The sequence below is a fragment of the Bison bison genome, unplaced genomic scaffold, assembly GCF_000754665.1.
Source record: "Bison bison bison isolate TAMUID 2011002044 unplaced genomic scaffold, Bison_UMD1.0 scf7180017864481, whole genome shotgun sequence".
NCBI classification, from domain to species: domain Eukaryota; kingdom Metazoa; phylum Chordata; class Mammalia; order Artiodactyla; family Bovidae; genus Bison; species Bison bison.
In genome coordinates this window covers 2076966-2094587 of record NW_011495041.1, presented here as the reverse complement: position 1 = coordinate 2094587, position 17622 = coordinate 2076966, and the positions used below count along the sequence as shown (strand labels likewise).

The following is a 17622-nucleotide window of genomic DNA, read 5'->3' as shown; positions in this document are numbered from 1 at the left end:
AGGGGAGTTCAGGATGGGGAACATATGTACACTGATGGCTGATTCATGTCAATGTATGGCAAAACCACTACAATATTGTAATTACCCTCCAACTAAAATAAATAAATTCATATTTTAAAAAAGGAAAAAAATAAACTAAGTTTATAATTACACAAGTGAAAAGAGAAATATTCAGCCTCAGAAAAACAAAGAAAAAAAAACAGCAAAACAATTCAAAGAATGTGTATAGTAGAAATAGTCAAAGATAAAATGATTACTAATAAAAAATAAATTAGAAAATAAAATAAAACCCCAAACATAGGGATTACCAAGAAAAACTCAAACTTAATTAAGGAACATACATATCCCCCAAAACTTTAACTATAAGTAGACATGAGGAAGAGCCAAATTAATTGTGAGAAAATGTTGTATGGTACCCAGTGACAATACATTGGAAATTCTACAGAAAATGTATATTTTGGCAAAATACAAATTTCACAACTGATTTAAGAAGAATATAATGCTTTCAAATTGTGGTAATGGAGAAAACTCCTGAGGGTCCCTTGGACAGCAAGGAGATCAAACCAGTCAATCCCAAAAGAAATCAACCCTGAATATCCACTGGAATATTGGACAGTAAAGCTCTAATATTTTGGCCACCTGATGCAAAGAGCTGACTCATTGGAAAAGACCCTGATGCTGGGAAAGATTGAAGGCAGGAGGAGAAGGGGACGACGAAGGATGAGATGGCTGGATGGCATCAACGACTCAATGGGCACGAGTTTGAGCAGGCTCCAGGTGATGGTGAAGGACAGGAAAGCCTGGAGCGCTGCAATCCATGGGGTCACAAAGAGTCAGACACGACTTAGCGACAGAACAACAACAATGGCTCTTAACAAACCAATAAGCAAAGAAGTGGGAAAGTTTTGGAAGAGGTAAATAGATTTTGAGTTAATGACATGGGAATAATCATGTGTTTTTATCGTTTCCTGTTCCCATCACTCCAGTGAACATCACTCCAGTGAAACAATGGCAAAGTTTTAAAACATGTGAACATATGGCAATGAAGAGATCATGAGAGAGCCATCTGTACCTTTGGGATTTCAACAAATTTATCTGTCCTGTATTTTTAATGTTCCCTTGTTAAGTTTACTTTCCCATAGAAAGAAAAGAAAGCGAAGTTGCTCAGTCGTCCAACTCTTTGCGACCCCATGGACTGTAGCCTACCAGGTTCCTCCGTCCACGGGATTTTCCAGGCAAGAATACTGGAGTGGGTTGCCATTTCCTTCTCCAGGAGATCTTCCCAACCCAGGGATTGAACCCGGGTCTCCTGCGTTGCAGGCAGACGCTTTAACCTCTGAGCCACCAGCTTTGCCAAACCATGAGATTATGATACACCTCTTCTCAAATCCTTCCTTCTATCCCCAGCTAATAACTAGCTAATCCTTTACCGACAATAGAGAAGCATTGGAGGGAACCACATCTACACACCCACTTGCATCTGTACTTCTCTTGGCTTCACTCAGGAAACTGAAAAAAGTGACCTTCTTCCTATCAAAGATGAATTTATCATTGTGTTCAGAATTTTTTTTTTTGTATTTGGAACATGAGTTGTTTTTTTTTAATTATGAAAACATAATAACACATTTATAGGAGACTCGGAAAATGCAGAGCAAGGTTACATATAGTTCCACTGTATACTAGTTACGTTTTTCTTGTTCGCTTGTTAAAGCATTGTTTTGGGTTGCATCGGGTCTTTGTTGCTTTGTGCAGTTGTGGTGGGCGGGGGCTGTCTCGCATGCAGTGCTCGGGCTTCTCGTTGCGGTGGCTTCTCCAGTTGGGGAGCAGAGGCTTCAGTAATTGCAGTGCGTTGTTGCAACTGCTTTGTTGTTGCAACAGTTGTTGCAACAGCCCCAACTGTTGCAGGGCTCAGCAGTTGCGACTCCTGGGCTCTAGAGCTCCGGTTCAGTAGCTGTGCACGCAGGCTTAGTTGCTCTGCAGCATGTGGGGTCTTCCAGGATCAGGGATCAAACCTGTGTCCCCTACATTGACAGGCAGATTCTTTACCACTGAGCCACCAGAGGGGACCCAAGAAGTATTTCTTGTAAGAATTACTTAAAACATATGTGAAAGAGCTCTGAAGCTATTAAAAGTCACCAAATGGAAGATATACACATTAAGATACTCATAATTTGTAGTATCAGTAAATTTTATACTTTATGAATAAAAATTATTAAAATTCCATTTGTTACATTTTCAGTAACTAATGACAGTAAATACATTTAATATTAATCTTTTCATCTATATCCTTCTTGCCATTCTTTCTCTCTCTTTTGTTTCCTTATTTATCTTTTTCTACCACTTTAATCTTACCTCTCACATACAATGTCAGTAATAAGGTCATCACATCTTTCTATTAAAATTGGTATCTTGGTCTTAGTTCTGGCCTAATTCAAGCACTGATATTATAGATGCATGCTAATTAGTCTGAATGGCCAAATCTCTCACCAGTTAAGCAAATGGAAACATTTCAGGTTATTTCAGCTATCTGGTGTTAAGGCTAAGAGAAAAATACGTGTTATTTCATGGTAGAACTATTTCTTATCATTACGGTATCATGCATTCAATACGTTCCAACTTTCTGCCTTCTGGGTTTAGGTGTTTGTACCATAATTGCCACAAATTCTTTATATCCTATTTTAGTGTGGAGTTGGGTTTCTGTGAAGGAAGATTTTCTTTGTCCAATGATGAGTCAGTTTAATTTTTAAAAATGGATACTATCTATAGAATAGATAACTGATGAGAACCCACTGTCCAGCACTGCAAACTCTCCTCTGTGCTTGCTGGTGACTTAAACGGGAGGAAATCCGAAAGAGGGAGGATACGTGTATCCGTTTGGTGATTCACTTTGCTGAGAGCAGAAGCTGACACAACTTTGTAAAGCAGCTATTCTCCAGGGAAAATTAATGAAAAATATTGCCTTGGCTCTTTGTATGAACACACATAAAAGCATTTTATGTTAACCCCATCATACAGAGTGTCTTCACTTTCCAGTCTTAAACTTCCAAATGGACTGAGCCCTAAAAATTCTTCTGTTAATTATCTATAAGTAATCTGGATGTATTTACCCATGCGAGTAGTGTTATAAAGGGGTTATTACATTCCCAGGCTAGCCCCTAATGTAGTCAAACACAGTTCCAGTGGTATTAATCTAAGCTCTGATTTCTGGAGCAGGAGGAGGAGGAGGGGAGGAACAGTGGGGAAACTGTGTAGCTGGGCCAAAGGTAGGAGGTGGCAAGGCAAGAGAGGGAGAGAAGGGCTAGAGGGAGACAGCATTCCCCGGATTTAGGCCTCTTTCTAAGCAACAAAAATCCCAAATGCACTTGGCTTTTGTGACTTCCCTCTCGGACCCTGATGTTCTTATTCAGCCCTAAGTTTCCACCATATCCGCCAGGCTTCAACCCTCCCCACCGGCACCACCCGCCACTCCCCGTCACTGAACACACTCACAAGACTTCCCTTTCTCAGTGTGAATGTGCTTTACAAGATGTTTGGAAAATACCAGTCTAAGAGGATCTAATCATTTTGAGGGGCTCCTTGTCGCAAAACCACTGAAGTCTGTCATTCTCTATGTAGGGGAATTCCAGCCTATGTAAGAACATGAAGGAGGGGACAAAAAAGGCAATGTTTTGAAGGAAGATGCTTTTTTTTTTTTTAAGGGCTTCCTTGGTGGCTCAGATGGCAGATTGTAAAGAATCTGCCAGGAGACCCAAGTTTGATCCCTGGGTCGAGAAGATCCCCTGGAGAAAGAAATGGCTACATATTCCAGTGTTCTTGCCTAGAGAAGTCCATGGCTAGAGGAGCCTAGTGGGCTACAGTCCACTGGTTGCAGAGAGTGAGACAAGAATGGGCGACTAACACTTTCAGTTCCCTTTCAGTTTTTGAAAGTCTTTATTGAATTTGTTACACATTGCTTCTGTTTTATATTTTGGTTTTTTGGCCACGAGGCATGTGGGATCTTAGTTCCCTGACCAAGGATCAAATCGGCACCCCCTGCATTGAAAGGCAAGTGTCAATCGCTGCATCACCAGCGAAATCTGGAAGACTCCTTTCTTTAGGGTTTATCCCCTCTGCTGAGCTGCACTAAGCAGTCCTTGGGGTGCACTGATCTGACATTTCCCTACCCTCCCTTAGTAGCAAAAACCTAGCCTCTAGCTGGCCCCCAACATATGTTTATAGACTGAATCAAGTAGGGTTTTTTTATTATTTTTATTTTGTTTTCCCAGGGCCAGGCGTGGGTGGAGCAGAGGGCTGGCTCTGTGTGAAAGGAGGCTGGAGGAGAAGTGAAGTTGAGGCTAGGAATACCCATGACCTTGTTCACAGATCCCTTGTTGAGATGATCCAGCAGATGCCAAAGTCCCCGGAGGATGGGCACAGCTACGATATTAGTAAATGAAGGTGACCACATAGCTTTTGTTGTTTAGAACTGGGAAGGTTTTAAGGTAGGAAAAGTAGGGGAAGTTGTTGGCCACGCTGGCAGAGTTTGCAACACTGTATGATTTTAAGGCGGACTCCCTGTTGAAGAGTGCCATGTCTAAGAAGGAGAGATACATACAGGTTTGCCAGCCTCGCTGTAACGTGGGCTTCTCTCTGGGTTCACTCTCCCCACCGTCGTGGATGAGCAAACTCTGTTCAGGGGAGGGATGCTTGGCCTCCGTGCTGACCCGAAGCCTCTTCAGACCGCAAATAGCCAGGTACTCAGTGGGGAGAGTGTTGGTACTGCACAGGGAAAGCTTCAGGTCCCGGACCAGCGTGAAGTTCAGTAAGAGCCCCAGCGCAGACGTGTCTGTGAACCAGATGGTCAGACGGTCACTGTAGCTCGTTTGCTCAACGGCAAGAGGCAGCACGGTTTTACAGCTGCACATCAGGTTGGCCAAACTGTAGTCACAGTCGCGGATGTCTGCTGAGCAGCTGCACTTCCGAATGGTGTTTTCCTTGGTGAAAATGAGCGTGCCGTTCCTCTGAGCTCTGGTGAAGCAGTTGAGTGCAAAGACGCCCAGCGCACCGATCAGAAAGAAGCTGTGCCCAGAAGGAGGTGCCATTCTCGTCTCAGCGCGGGCCAGCCAGGTTCCCCTTCATGAGCCGATTCATTGAAACTCACCTGAAAGAAAATAAGCAGTTTTGTTATCACAGCCTCTCCTTAGAAATGAGCAGCTTCTGGGAAAAAAAGGAACCCCCGAAATAACATGTCGTAAACTTTCTCACTTGCAGTTTCAGCAAAGGCAGGCGATGCTAGGAGCCCAAGTCCAGGGCATGCTGTTTTCTAAGAGCCTGGGGTGAGGGTGGGGGGAGGCCAGCAACCAGGCCCCTGAAATCTGAAAAAGTGAGCTAGAAAACTCCCGGTAGTGTCTGTTGGTGGTGAGATGAACACGCCAATAAGCAAGCAAAGAGTAGATGCGGGGGGAGGAGACCCAGTGCATCCTGTCTGTGGATGGAGAATTGGAGTGATTGGAGGGTACTGTCTGTCTTATCCACTTAAGCACGCACATTCCCTCCTCCCCCTCAATATCTGACTTCCTGGAATTCAGGAGACAAGCGGTTTCTTGTTGGAATCAGCTACCCACGTGCTGTCTGTTAACGCAGCATGCATACCGATGATGAAACAGTTAATGGTAAACCTCAATGTCTAACTAGACAAACACGCTCCCCTCCCTCTTATCGCTCTGTTTATACGACCGTTCATATTTTCCTGGTCTCCGAGACCAGGACTGTAGTCCACATTAACTGTGTCACTAGACAAGGAAAAGACCCACTGCACAGCAATTCATCACAGAGATCTTGATTTACCAACTCCTTTCCCCCAAACAAACCTTATCAATTGATTCAAATTTTTTTTATTTTTCAGTTGGTTGCACTGGGTCTTTGCTGCCGCATGGGCTCTCTCTCGTCGTGGCTAGCAGCGGATACTGCTCCTTCCAGCGCTCAGGCTTCTCGTAGCCGTGGCTTCACTTGTTACCAAGCACAGGCTCGAGTTCGCAGGCTCAGTAGCTGTGGCACGTGGGTTTGGTTGCTCGGCGGCATGTGGGATCTTCCCAGATCAGGGATCGAACCCCTGCCCCCTGCATTCGCAGGTGATTCCTATCCACTGTACCCCTAGGGAAGTCCTATGAACTGATTTCTCCAAAATGTGAAACAGTATGTAAACACTGTTAAATGATCAAATTAGGTAGGAACACATGCTGAATTGAAAGAGCAACCCTGATGTCCAACTTGGGTGAAAATGCCCTATGGGTGTCTGGCGTTTAATTGATGTGTGTGTGGTCTTCTTTTATGGTGTGATTGAAATGACACACGTTGTGAAAAAGGACACCAGATTCCAGTTTTTCAAAAATAAGTAAATTTCCCCTGACTTAGCTGATGACCAAAGAGAGAAAACAATGTAATCCAGGGTATCTATCCATATGGCGGTGGGCACGGCAAGATGCTGGGAATGAGACCTCTGAACAGGATCTGGGGACAGCTCCCACAGGAGGAGTGCTAAGGAGACACTGATGGAAAGTCAGTGCCCAAGGGGTTAAACATGTGTCCAGAGAAGATGGTGACAGTGGGAAAGAAGCTAGGCTGACCCGCACCGCTACAAGAGGGCAGCGCAGGTCAATGCAAAACCCAAGGGGAACAGAGCTAGGAGTGCTGGGGCGGGTACGCAGGCAGCACAAGGCCATCAGCGGGAGCTGGAGGGAGTCGTCTCAGCCCAGTAAACCTGAACAGGAGGTGAGACGGCGGTTCACAGCCGTCATGACGTCATCCATCCATTCATCCAACAAATGCTCATGGGGAGCTTCCTAGGTGCAGGCACTTTGCTAGCCCTGGGGATACAGTGCAGAATGAGAAAACGAACAAAGAGCTCGATGGGACTTGATTCTGCTTCCAGTGCCCAAGGTGGGCCAGGCCTGCGCGTGAGGACCGGAGGCTGGGAGAGTGAAGGGGGCAAAGGCAGGAGTCAGGTAAGGCCAATCAGAAGATACAAAAGGAAACAGAACCTGGATCCTGCCCTGAGGGCACCTATGCACAAGAGGAAGATAAAGAAGGCTGAACTGAGGAAGTCAGTCCTTGGAAGGAAAGTTATGACCAACCTAGTCAGTCAGTCAGTGAATCTGCTCAGTCATGTCCAACTCTGCAGTCCTGTGGACTGTAGCCTACCAGGCTCCTCCATCCATGGAATTTTCCAGGCAAGAGTACTGGAGTGGGTTGCCATTTCCTTCTTCACGGGATCTTCCCTACCCAGGGATCGACTGAGCTACCAGGGAAACTAGTAGACAGCATATTAAAAAGCAGAGACATTACTTTGTCAACAAAGGTCCGTCTAGTCAAGGCTATGGTTTTTCCAGTGGTCATGTATGGATGTGAGAGTTGGACTATAAAGAAAGCTTAGTGCAGAAGAATTGATGCTTTTGAACTGTGGTGTTGGAGAAGACTCTTGAGAGTCCCTTGGACTGCAGGGAGATCCAACCATTCGATCCTAATGGAGATCAGTCCTGGGTGTTCATTGGAAGGACTGATGTTGAAGCTGAAACTCCAATACTTTGGCCACTTGATGCGAAGAACTGACTCATTTGAAAAGACCCTGATGCTGGGAAAGATTGAAGGCAGAAGGAGAGGGGGACGACAGAGGATGAGATGTTTGGATGGCATCACCGACTCAATGGACATGAGTTTGAATGAACTCCGGGAGTTGGTGATGGACAGGGCGGCCTGGCGTGCTGCGGTTCATGGGGTTGCAAAGAGTCGGACGTGACTGAGCGACTGAGCTGAACTGCACTCCTGAAGACACACACAGATGTAGGATCATAGCAGAGAGGCAAGCTAAGAGTCCATTCAGGAAACTGGGTAAGATGTTTGATAGTGCTTTGTGTTTACTTTGAAGTTGGCACAGAGTTTGAGTTTTACTTTTTTAAAAAGTATAAGTAGTGTTTTTCTCCTTTCTAAAGGTGGATTTTTCAAACAATTTTTTAAAATTAATTTTTACTGGAGTTTAGTTGATTTACAATGTTGGGTTAGTTTCTGCTGTGCAGAAAAGTGATTCGGTTATGCACATACGTATATCCACTCCTTTTTAAGATTCTCTTCCCATATAGGTCATTACAGAGTATTGAGAAGAGTTCCCTGTACTATACAGTAGGTCCTTATTAACAGTATGTTTCATATATAATACTGTATAAATGTCCATCCCAATATCCCAAATTATCCCACCCTCCCTTACCCCTTAGGAATCATAAGTTTGTTTTGTACATCTGTGACTCTATTTCTGCTTTGTAAATGGGTTCATTTATACCATTTTTTTTTAGGTTCCACATATAAGCAATATCATATATTTGTCTTTCTCTAACTGACTTCACTCAGTACACCAGTCTCTGAAAGTGAAAGTCACTCAGTCGTGTCCTACTCTTTTCTACCCCGTGGACTATACAGTCCATGGAATTCTCCAGGCCAGAATACTGGAATTGGTAGCCGTTCCCTCCTCCAGGGAATCTTCCCAACCCAGGGATCGAACCGAGGTCTCCCGCATTGCAGGTGGATTCTTTACCGCTTAGCCACCAGGGAAGCCCAAGAGTACTGGAGTGGGTAGCCTATCCCTTCTCCTGCAGATCTTCCTGACCCAGGAATCAAACCAGGGTCTCCTGAATTGCAGGAGGATTCTTTACCAGCTGAGCTACAAGGGAAGCCCCACACCAGTCTCTAGGTCCATCCACGTTGCTGCAAATGGCATTATTTCATTCTTTTTTATGGCTGAGTAATATCTTTAATACACAGATTCAACATATTCTTGTTAACTGTGTCCCTTCTGCCATTTTAACTTAGTGGATATTCAGAGTGTTCTTGTTTGCATCCACCTCACCCATGCATCCACATCGGAGTATGTTCTACTTGTTTTACTGCAAGTTCGTAGACCTGTTTTCTGCCTGTTTACATCATTTAGTAGTATCTATATTTCACAGGGTTTTCTTAAAGGATTTATTCATTAGTTCATTTTGTAGCAAAAGAAAGAATTTGAGAAATATGTAGAGCCATAATTCTCCCTGAACCAGAGGCTTAACGGTTTTACATTGTGTTGCAATGTGATGGTAAGTACTCCACTTAGTAAGGAACAGTGCATAACTTATTAATTACAAGACAATTTTAGATGATTATCTGTCCTAGATTCCACTGAAGGTTTCTAGGACTTCATGACCCAGAAACCTCATCATCCCTGGACTAGGAATGCTGATGCCAGTACCACTGGCCTGCTTTGCTCCCAGACTTGGAGGGAAAGGAAGGGAGGGGCATCTACCCATCAGCTGAAACCTGGCAACAAAGTATTGATATCATTCTCTTAAGTGTTGATACTGATCAGAGGCACAGGTGGAAAAAGACAGGGGTAAGACACTTTGGCCACCTGATGGAAATAACTGACTCATTTGAAAAGTCCCTGATGTTGGGAGGGATTGGCAGCAGGAGGAGAAGGGGACGACAGAGGATGAGATGGCTGGATGGCATTACCGACTCAGTGGACATGGGTTTGGGTGAACTCCGGGAGTTGGTGATGGACAGGGAGGCCTGGTGTGCTGCAGTCCATGGGGTCGCAGAGTCAGACACAACTGAGTGACTGAACTGAACTGAAGACAGGAAAAGAACATGAATTTCCCGGAACGAGTTGGGCTGGAGATCCCCAAAGGGATTTGTGAGCAACTTACCAGCAGTCAAAGACCTGGCCAGACCTCAGCAGGAGCCCCGCCTTCTGGATGTCAGGGAGATTGAAGGCCAGACCAAGGAGGCCAGATGGAGCCTCATGAAGGGGCACAGAGTGGGCCAAGTGTCCCTGCTAACGGGTTTACGTGGTTTCCTCAAAGATGCCATGTGGACATTGTTCTCCTTCACTCTTACTGTGGATTTCTTTCTTCAGGTTTCTTGACTGTGGATTGTGAGCACCCGACTTTCACTATGTATTAATATCTATTCATGTGTGCTCAGTCGCTCAGTCATGTCTGACTCTTCGTAACCCCATGGACTGTAGCCTGCCAGGCTCCTCTGTCCTTGGGATTCTCCAGGCAAGAATACTGGGGTGGGTTGCCTTGCCTTCCTCCAGGGGATCTTCCCCACCCAGGGATCAAACCCTCGCCTCTGGCATTGCAGGCAGACTCTTTTCCACTATTCATCTGGGGGTAAAATTCCAGACTGGCGTAAGCAGAATGGGTGCAAGCGTGGCACATTGCCCCACCGTCCCCACCCCCCTTTAATATTTATTTACTTGGCTGTGCCAGGTCTTAGCTGCCGCCTGTGGGATCTAGTTCCCTGGCCAGGGATTGAACCTGGTCCCCCTGCATCAGAAGTGCAGAGTCTCAGCCACTGGACCTGCAGACAGGTCCCTACCCCCTCCACTTGCTCTGCCTCTTCCCATAGTTGGGGTGGCACTGTGGGAAGGATGGTTTTCTCTGGAGGCTGCTGAACTTGTAGAAGGGAACCATGGATCTGTTGGCAACTGCCAAGTGTCCAGAAGGGGTGAGCTTGCGAGTGAAGCCAACCCAGTGAAAAACAGAGATAAGAAGTAGAAAGATATTCCTAACAATCTTTTTTTTTTTTTGCAGCACCCAGATCAAGCCATGCCCGACATTCTTTACTTTAAAAAAAAAAAAAAAAAAGATTTATTTTGTTTTTGGTTGTGCTAGGTCTTCATTGCTGCACAGTGGCTTTCTCTGTTTGCAGAGGGTGGGGGCTACTCTCTAGCTGTGGCACACAGGCTTCTCGTTTCAAAGTCTTCTCTCGTTGAGGAGCACAGGCTCTAGGTGCGGGGACTCAGTAGCTGCAGCTCAAGGGCTCCAGAGCACTGACGCAGTAGTTGCGGCCATGGGGTAGTGACATTCTTTCTTGATTTTTAAAAAAAGATGTGAGCCACACTTTTTCCCTATTCAAGCCAGTCTGAATTGGGATTTCTATACTAAGCAGCTGAAGGAGTCTTGGTGCACTGACGTTTGATACACTATGCTTTTTTCATTCACTCAGTAAACATTTGTTGAGCACTTGCTTTGTGCCTGGACTGTGCTAGAAGTGGAGGAAAGAAAGCCATTAGGAGCTCTGTCAAGGAGTTACACTCTAGTCAAGGACACACTGAACCAATAGTCACAGTGTCATGTGATAATAATCATAACCACAGTTTGTATGGGATATTCAGTCTGCACTAGGACCCCACTCCAGTACTCTTTCCCATGGATGGAGGAGCCTGGTGGGCTGCAGTCCATGGGGTCGCTAAGAGTCAGACATGACTGAGCGACTTCACTTTCACTTTTCACTTTCATGCATTGGGGAAGGAAATGGCAACCCACTCCAGTGTTCTTGCCTGGAGAATCCCAGGGACAGGGGAGCCTGGTGGGCTGCCGTCTATGGGGTCACACAGAGTCGGACACGACTGAAGTGACTTAGCAGTAGCAGTAGGACTCCCTGGGAGTGGCTAAGTTCACAGGGGAGGTAATATCTGATTAGAGAAATATTTTTTGAATGGGAAAGATAAAAGGAAAATTATCTATGTAATTAGCAGAGGGTGATCAGAATTTTTACAATCAAAAAGTAGGATAAAGAGATGGACAGTTTATGAAGATGGCAGGAGTAGCAGTCAGTTCAATTCAGTTCAGTCAGTCAGTCATGTCCAACTCTTTGTGACCCCATGGACTGCAGCACACCAGGCTTCCCTGTCCTTCACCATCTCCCAGAGCTTGCTCAAACCCATGTCCATCTAGTCAGTGATGCCATCCAACCATCTCATCCTCTGTCATCCCCTTCTCCTCCTGCCTTCAGTCTTTCCCAGCATCAGGGTCTCTCCAATGAGTCAGTTCTTTGCATCAGGTGGCCAAAGTATTGGAGTTTCAGCATCAGTCCTTCTAATGAACACTCAGGACTGATTTCCTTTAGGATGGACTGGTTGGATCTCCTTGCAGTCCAAGGGACTCTCAAGAGTCGTCTCCAACACCACAGTTCAAAAGCATCAATTCTTTGGTGTTCAGCTTTCTTTATGGTCCACCCTCACATCCATATATGACCACGGGGGAAAACCATAGTTTTGACTACATGGCAGTAGGAAACCAGAGCAGCAGTAGGAAAGGGCTGTGGGGGGTCCTGTGGGGCTGGAATCCTCTGACTTGCTCTGACACATCATTTTCTCAGTGTCCCAGCCTTTCCTGTGCTCACTCCATCACTGAGATTTGCCTGCTGTGTCCTGATATGAACCCCTTCCACAACCCTAGGGGCAGGAACATAGGGAGGGGCAGGGGGCATGGGATCTATCTGTGCCCATCTTTCTATGCCATGCTAGAATCTGCCCACAAATGAACAAATGCATAGTGAAACCAGGATAAAGGTTAATTGCTTCCTTACATTCCAGTCTAACGCCATTAAAGGCATAAGGAGGATTTACTCGGCTCCACACAGTCATTCAGGGACTCAGGCTTTATTTTTTTTTAATGCTAACTTCTAGGGCCTGCAGGTCCTCCACAGCATTTTCTGCCCACATTTCATGGGCCAGAACTGAGCCACCTGACTGCAAGCAGCTTGGAAATGATGCCCTGCAGTGTGCCAGGAAGGAAGAGGAGAGCATGGGTATTGGTGGGCACTAAAAGTTACTGACCACACCTAGGCTGTAAGACACAAAGAATGACTTTATGCAACCACGGCAAAAGCTCAGATGGTGTCAGTCCTCCTAAACCTTTCAGGCAAGAGGCTGAAAACCATGTATGATCATTAACTCTTTGATCATGGAGTCACTGAACATGTCCAGAAACCAGAGCTCCTATTCAGGCTTAGTGCAAATATCATTTTTATATTGCGGTTGGAGAAATCCTGAGTGCAATTAATGTGAACAGCACAAAAGCAAAGACTCCTGAATTGAGCAGATACAGACATCAGTAACTTCAAAACAAATTCCACACAGATTCCTTCCCAATCTAGGATTACACCCAAAATTTAGATAATGTTTATACTTGGCTCCAAAAGGAACGTTTCAAACTGGACTAGTTTTGTTTATAAGAAGATATTACTAGTAAGGAGATAGTGTGTCAGTGGGAGGATAGCATTTGGACCATTTTCCTGAAAACAGATTTGAAATGTCACGAATAACGATGTTTTGAATTCTATAGTCTTAACACAAAAGACAAGAAAAATGACTGTGGGAATATAGAGTAACGTTCTCCAAATCCTTGCAGCAATTAAAACTGAAGAGTGATCTCAAATTTTAATTCAGAAGTAAATTTAATTTGAAATTAGAAGTGATTTTTTTTTAAAGCGGAAAGGCAATTTAAGGAAAAGACTCAATTTAAGAAACTAGAGAAGTAAGAGAACCAGACACTGATGAGATGCTCCAGTAAGAAGCAGATAGTCTGAAATATAAATCTAAATGGCAACACGGGGTAGAAAGGCAGAAGAAATCCAGTGTCTGGATGTCCAAAAAAAAAACAAAAACAAAAACAAAAACCACTTGGATGCAGGACTTGAGGAGTTAGGCAAGGATGTCTCCCCCAAATGCCATCCCTGGAGGGTGTCCCTGCAAAAATCCTCTAATGTTTGGAGGTGGTGAGAATGAGAAAAATTCCAGAAAAGGAGACAATTTGGAATCTTGGGTGTGTCCCATAAAGGGAGACATGTACCCACACTCTGGAGTGTATCAAAAGGGTGCCCACTGCTTGCTGACACAGACAGTGGCAAGACGGCCTCACTTACCACAGTGGCCTAATGGGTCACCCAAGGAACACTGCGTGTACTGTGGGAGCAAATGGCTGGGAAGCTAACTGTAAAGTGAGGTGACTGGTGGGTGCTAATTAAAGACACAGCTCAAGCGTTGTGCAGGAATGTGAAAGACTCCCAAAGAAGGTGCTGTCTGGACTGAGAAGACAGAGGCTGGGATAAAGAAAGCTGAGATGCTGAAGACAGAAAAGCAATTTCAGCAAAATCTCAGTCTAGAGTACTTGGTGTGTCTTTGGGTCATGAGGCTAGGAAAGAGGCTGGGACTGTGCCACCCAAGCTAAGGGGTCTGGTCTCCAAACTCTTCTGATCTTCACTCCTTTAATAAGAACCCTTCCCAACAGATATAGTTTTTAGTTTATAAAGGTTTTAGAAATACCACACTTACATTATTTACATTGTAAACAATATACAAAAAGAATGGACTTTTTAATGTTTGAGATGAATAATGAAAATGGCTTCCCTGGTGGCCCAGCCAGTAAAGAAACTGCCTGCAATGCAGGAGACCTGAGTTTGATCCCTGAGTCAGAAAGATCCCCTGGAGAACATCATTAATACCCACTCCAGGATTCTTGCCTGGAGAATTCCACAGATGGAGAAACCTAGTGGGCTACAGTCCACGGGGTCACAAAGAGTCGGATATGATTGAGTGATTAACACTTTCACTTCACTGGCTTGTGTATATACACACCCTCTTTGGAGGTCCCTGCAAGCAACAAAAGTGAGGAGCTGAGGGTTTGTAATCAGGGGCGACCTGGGTAGATCTGTGTTCATGGAGGTGCCAGGTGGAGACTGAATTATGAGAGCAGAGACCAGACGACAAAGAGTTCTAAGTAAAAAAACACATTTCACCTGCATTTTCTTTGATGGTTTATCTCTCTCCATTTGCTGACTCCTTCTAACTCCAGGCTTTCCAGATAAATTTATTTCAATATCTGGAGTCCTTGAGGGAGTAGAGAGAACCAAGAGGGTGGGATTGAGGAGGTGGGGAGGAGGTCGAGGCTCCTGCCCTGCTGTCCCCTGCTGTACCTTCATCTTAATTCCTCTCCATCCACTCTTTCCAGGTTCAGTTCAGTCGCTCAGTCGTATCCAACTCTTTGCGATCCCATGGACTGCAGTATGCCAGGCCTCCCTATCCACCACCAACTCCCGGAGTTTACTCAAACTCTGGTGCCCGGTGCTAAAAACCGACTCTCAGATAAGGGTCGAAAATCATTTTTGTTGTTGTTTGGTCCCTAAGCTGTGTCCGACTCTTTGCAACCCCATGGACTGCAGCACTCCAGGTAAGCCTTAATATAGATTTAAATAAACACATTCTTGCCCAAGGGGATCGCTCTTTAAGCCTTATAACTACCTTGCTCCTTGTTAGAGGGAGAGCAAGGGATAAATAGAAGCATGGGAGAAGTGTGGGGTGAGACTCTTGTCTAGAACCCAGTGGCCATCTGATCTCAGGCCCACTTCCCACTTGTTCGTGGCTGTGATATCACTCTGCCCATGGAGGCCAGAGGGGAAATATTGGCTACTCTGTGTTATATGGATGAGATTCTCACAGAGGTGCTGGATGAAGGCTTTAGGTGAAGAACCTTGAGAAGGACTCTTTGAAAAAAAAAATAAGGATTTTCAGCATTTTCCTTTTCTTTGGCTCTGGTCCATAAGTGCACTGCAGGAAGCAGGTTAGAGATAAACACTACGTAACACTACGTAAGATGATATCGGAAAGAGGAATGACGTGCTTAGTGTTTAATACCTCAAGGCTTACGATGTTGAAGGTAATCTGGGTTTCTCCCCAATATTTTCTTACTGGGATAAGTGTTGCCTTTTCTATCTTTCTGCCTTGTCCGTGGGACGAGCCGCTCAGTTTTCACACACCCTCCCAGGTAATTCTGAAGTCACCACCTTGTGCAGTCTCTGTTGACAAAAATCACTTCCCTTCCACAGAGGTTTACATAGCTCATCATGAGGGCCAGGAAACTGGGCTCACTGTGACTCTGAGGGGACTGGTTTCTCCTTAGAATTATACAGTAGGACCTCAACTATTTGCTGTCATCTGATGGCTTTCCTCATCCAGAGAAAGTACAAGTTTGTCTCCCCAAGTTGGAATTCAGGCAGAATCAGCACCAAGCATTCAGGTCTTCGGGAGATGCAATTTAAAGTATTTTCATGATTATTAAACTCACTGGATATTTTGGATCCAAAGAGTCTTTTCTTAATAATTTCTCTTAAAATAGCATGGGGATGAAACCACACAGGGTTTAACCACACAAGGTTAAAATAAGCATAAAGCAAGATGCACGTTGTAATATTAATATATATCTATTAGTGCTATTCACTTTTACAACTACTCATAAGAACTGTAATATTAATACACAGAGTACTTTAGTAGTATTCCTAAACTATGACTTTTGTAATGTCAGAATTATATTAATAGTAATAATAGGAATATATATATTTGGGATATTAGAGCATTCCAAAAGCCACCTCCGCAAACCTCTAAAGTAATGGTTCATTTAACACACTGCTTGCGTTGAAAATCTGAATGGAGAACGGGCTCAGAATAATGACGATGTGTGGGGGTCTGGAGGAGGGGCCGGTGGAGGGAAGGGTCAGCACTCGTCTCCCCTTTTTCCTTGTGCTGCTGTTCAGTGGCCAAGCTGTGTCTGACTCTTTGTGACCCCATGGACTGCAGCACGCCAGGCTCCTCTGTCCTTCACTGTCTCCCTGAATTTGCTCAAATTTATGTCCGTTGAGTCAGTGATACTATCTAACCATCTCATCTTCTACTGCCCTCTTCTCCTTTTGCCTTTAATATTTTCCAGCATCAAGATCGTTTTGAATAAGTCGGCTCTTCGCATCGGGTGGCCAAAGTATTGGAGCTTCAGCTTCAGTATCAGTCCTTCCAATGTATATTCAAGGTTGATTTCCTTTAGGATAGACTGGTTCGATCTTCTTTCAGTCCAAGGGACTTTCAAGTCTTCTCCAGCACCGCAGTTTGAAAGCATCAATTCTTCAGCACTCAGTCTTCTTAACCCAGACTAGTTGAAGCTGTGGCCTCAGTCCAGAGGAGCTGTAGGCAGATTTTGCCTAGACAGCTCTCAAGAGCTCTGAGATGTGGGGCTTAGAGGTGGGGGACAGAGGCATTCTCCCCACTTCGGCACTGAGGGCAGCCCAGGTCTGGCACAGTGAGGGGTGAGGGGCAGGCAGCATCATTCGGCCCCACCTGGAGGACACACTGGGACGCTCCTGAACTCTGCTCTCCGGGAAGTGAATCGACAGGAAGCCCCTTGGCAGCAGCACGGGACAGTTAACATCCAACGGTGCCAGAGGCACATGAAAGGGCCATTTGGGAGAGCAGGTGAGGCAATCCTGGGGACCCCAAGAAATGATTAGAGGAGACTTTATTGTGTAGACATGTGGTATGGAAGGAGGCAAGGACCTGTATCAGGAAGGTGGGGACACAAACCAGTCAGTTATAAGCAATTAGTGTTAATTTAGCCTTATACGTGCCCACTGGTTGGTGAAGCCAGGATCTCTTCAAGCATCACTTGGATTGCTGCTTTCAGATAAATGTGTTTAATGATAGAAATGAACCAATGTTCTCAAAAGCTTCTAGTCTGAGATAATTAAGAGCTAAGTGAAAACAGGCATTTTATGTTTTGAAAGCACTGAGCTTAACTGAATGTTGATATCACCCACAGTTTGCCCATTGGAGGCTGGACGCATTGCTGTTGGTATGTTGTGTAAGTCAGATCTCTGATGTGACAAAGCCCTGGTCTTCTGGTTGACCTTGGTTTCCCAGTCCCTGGTGCCTGACACGTGGAGGCCCTCCATAAACACTTGTATTATTCAAGTGCATCCCTACGTTAGCTAAGTCAGAGTGCATGT

At 45.1% G+C, this 17622-nt stretch overlaps 1 protein-coding gene across 2 annotated transcripts in view; it reads right to left on the bottom strand.

Moving 5' to 3' along the window:
• Positions 1-3906: 3906 nt before the first annotated feature.
• The window catches only part of LOC105004627 (chromosome unknown open reading frame, human C21orf62), a 19551-nt gene continuing 5835 nt past the window's right edge, over positions 3907-17622 (bottom strand). Inside the window, exons 1-2 of one of the 2 annotated variants that reach the window (XM_010862295.1) lie at positions 5245-5528; positions 3913-5140 (exon numbers count right to left, since the gene is read on the bottom strand). In XM_010862295.1, the coding sequence (XP_010860597.1) occupies positions 4425-5081 (657 nt within the window). In that variant the 5' untranslated portion in view covers positions 5082-5140; positions 5245-5528 and the 3' untranslated portion in view covers positions 3913-4424. Of the gene's footprint in view, positions 5141-5244; positions 5529-17622 lie in introns of those variants that run through there. The other variant, XM_010862293.1, reaches the window with a different exon arrangement.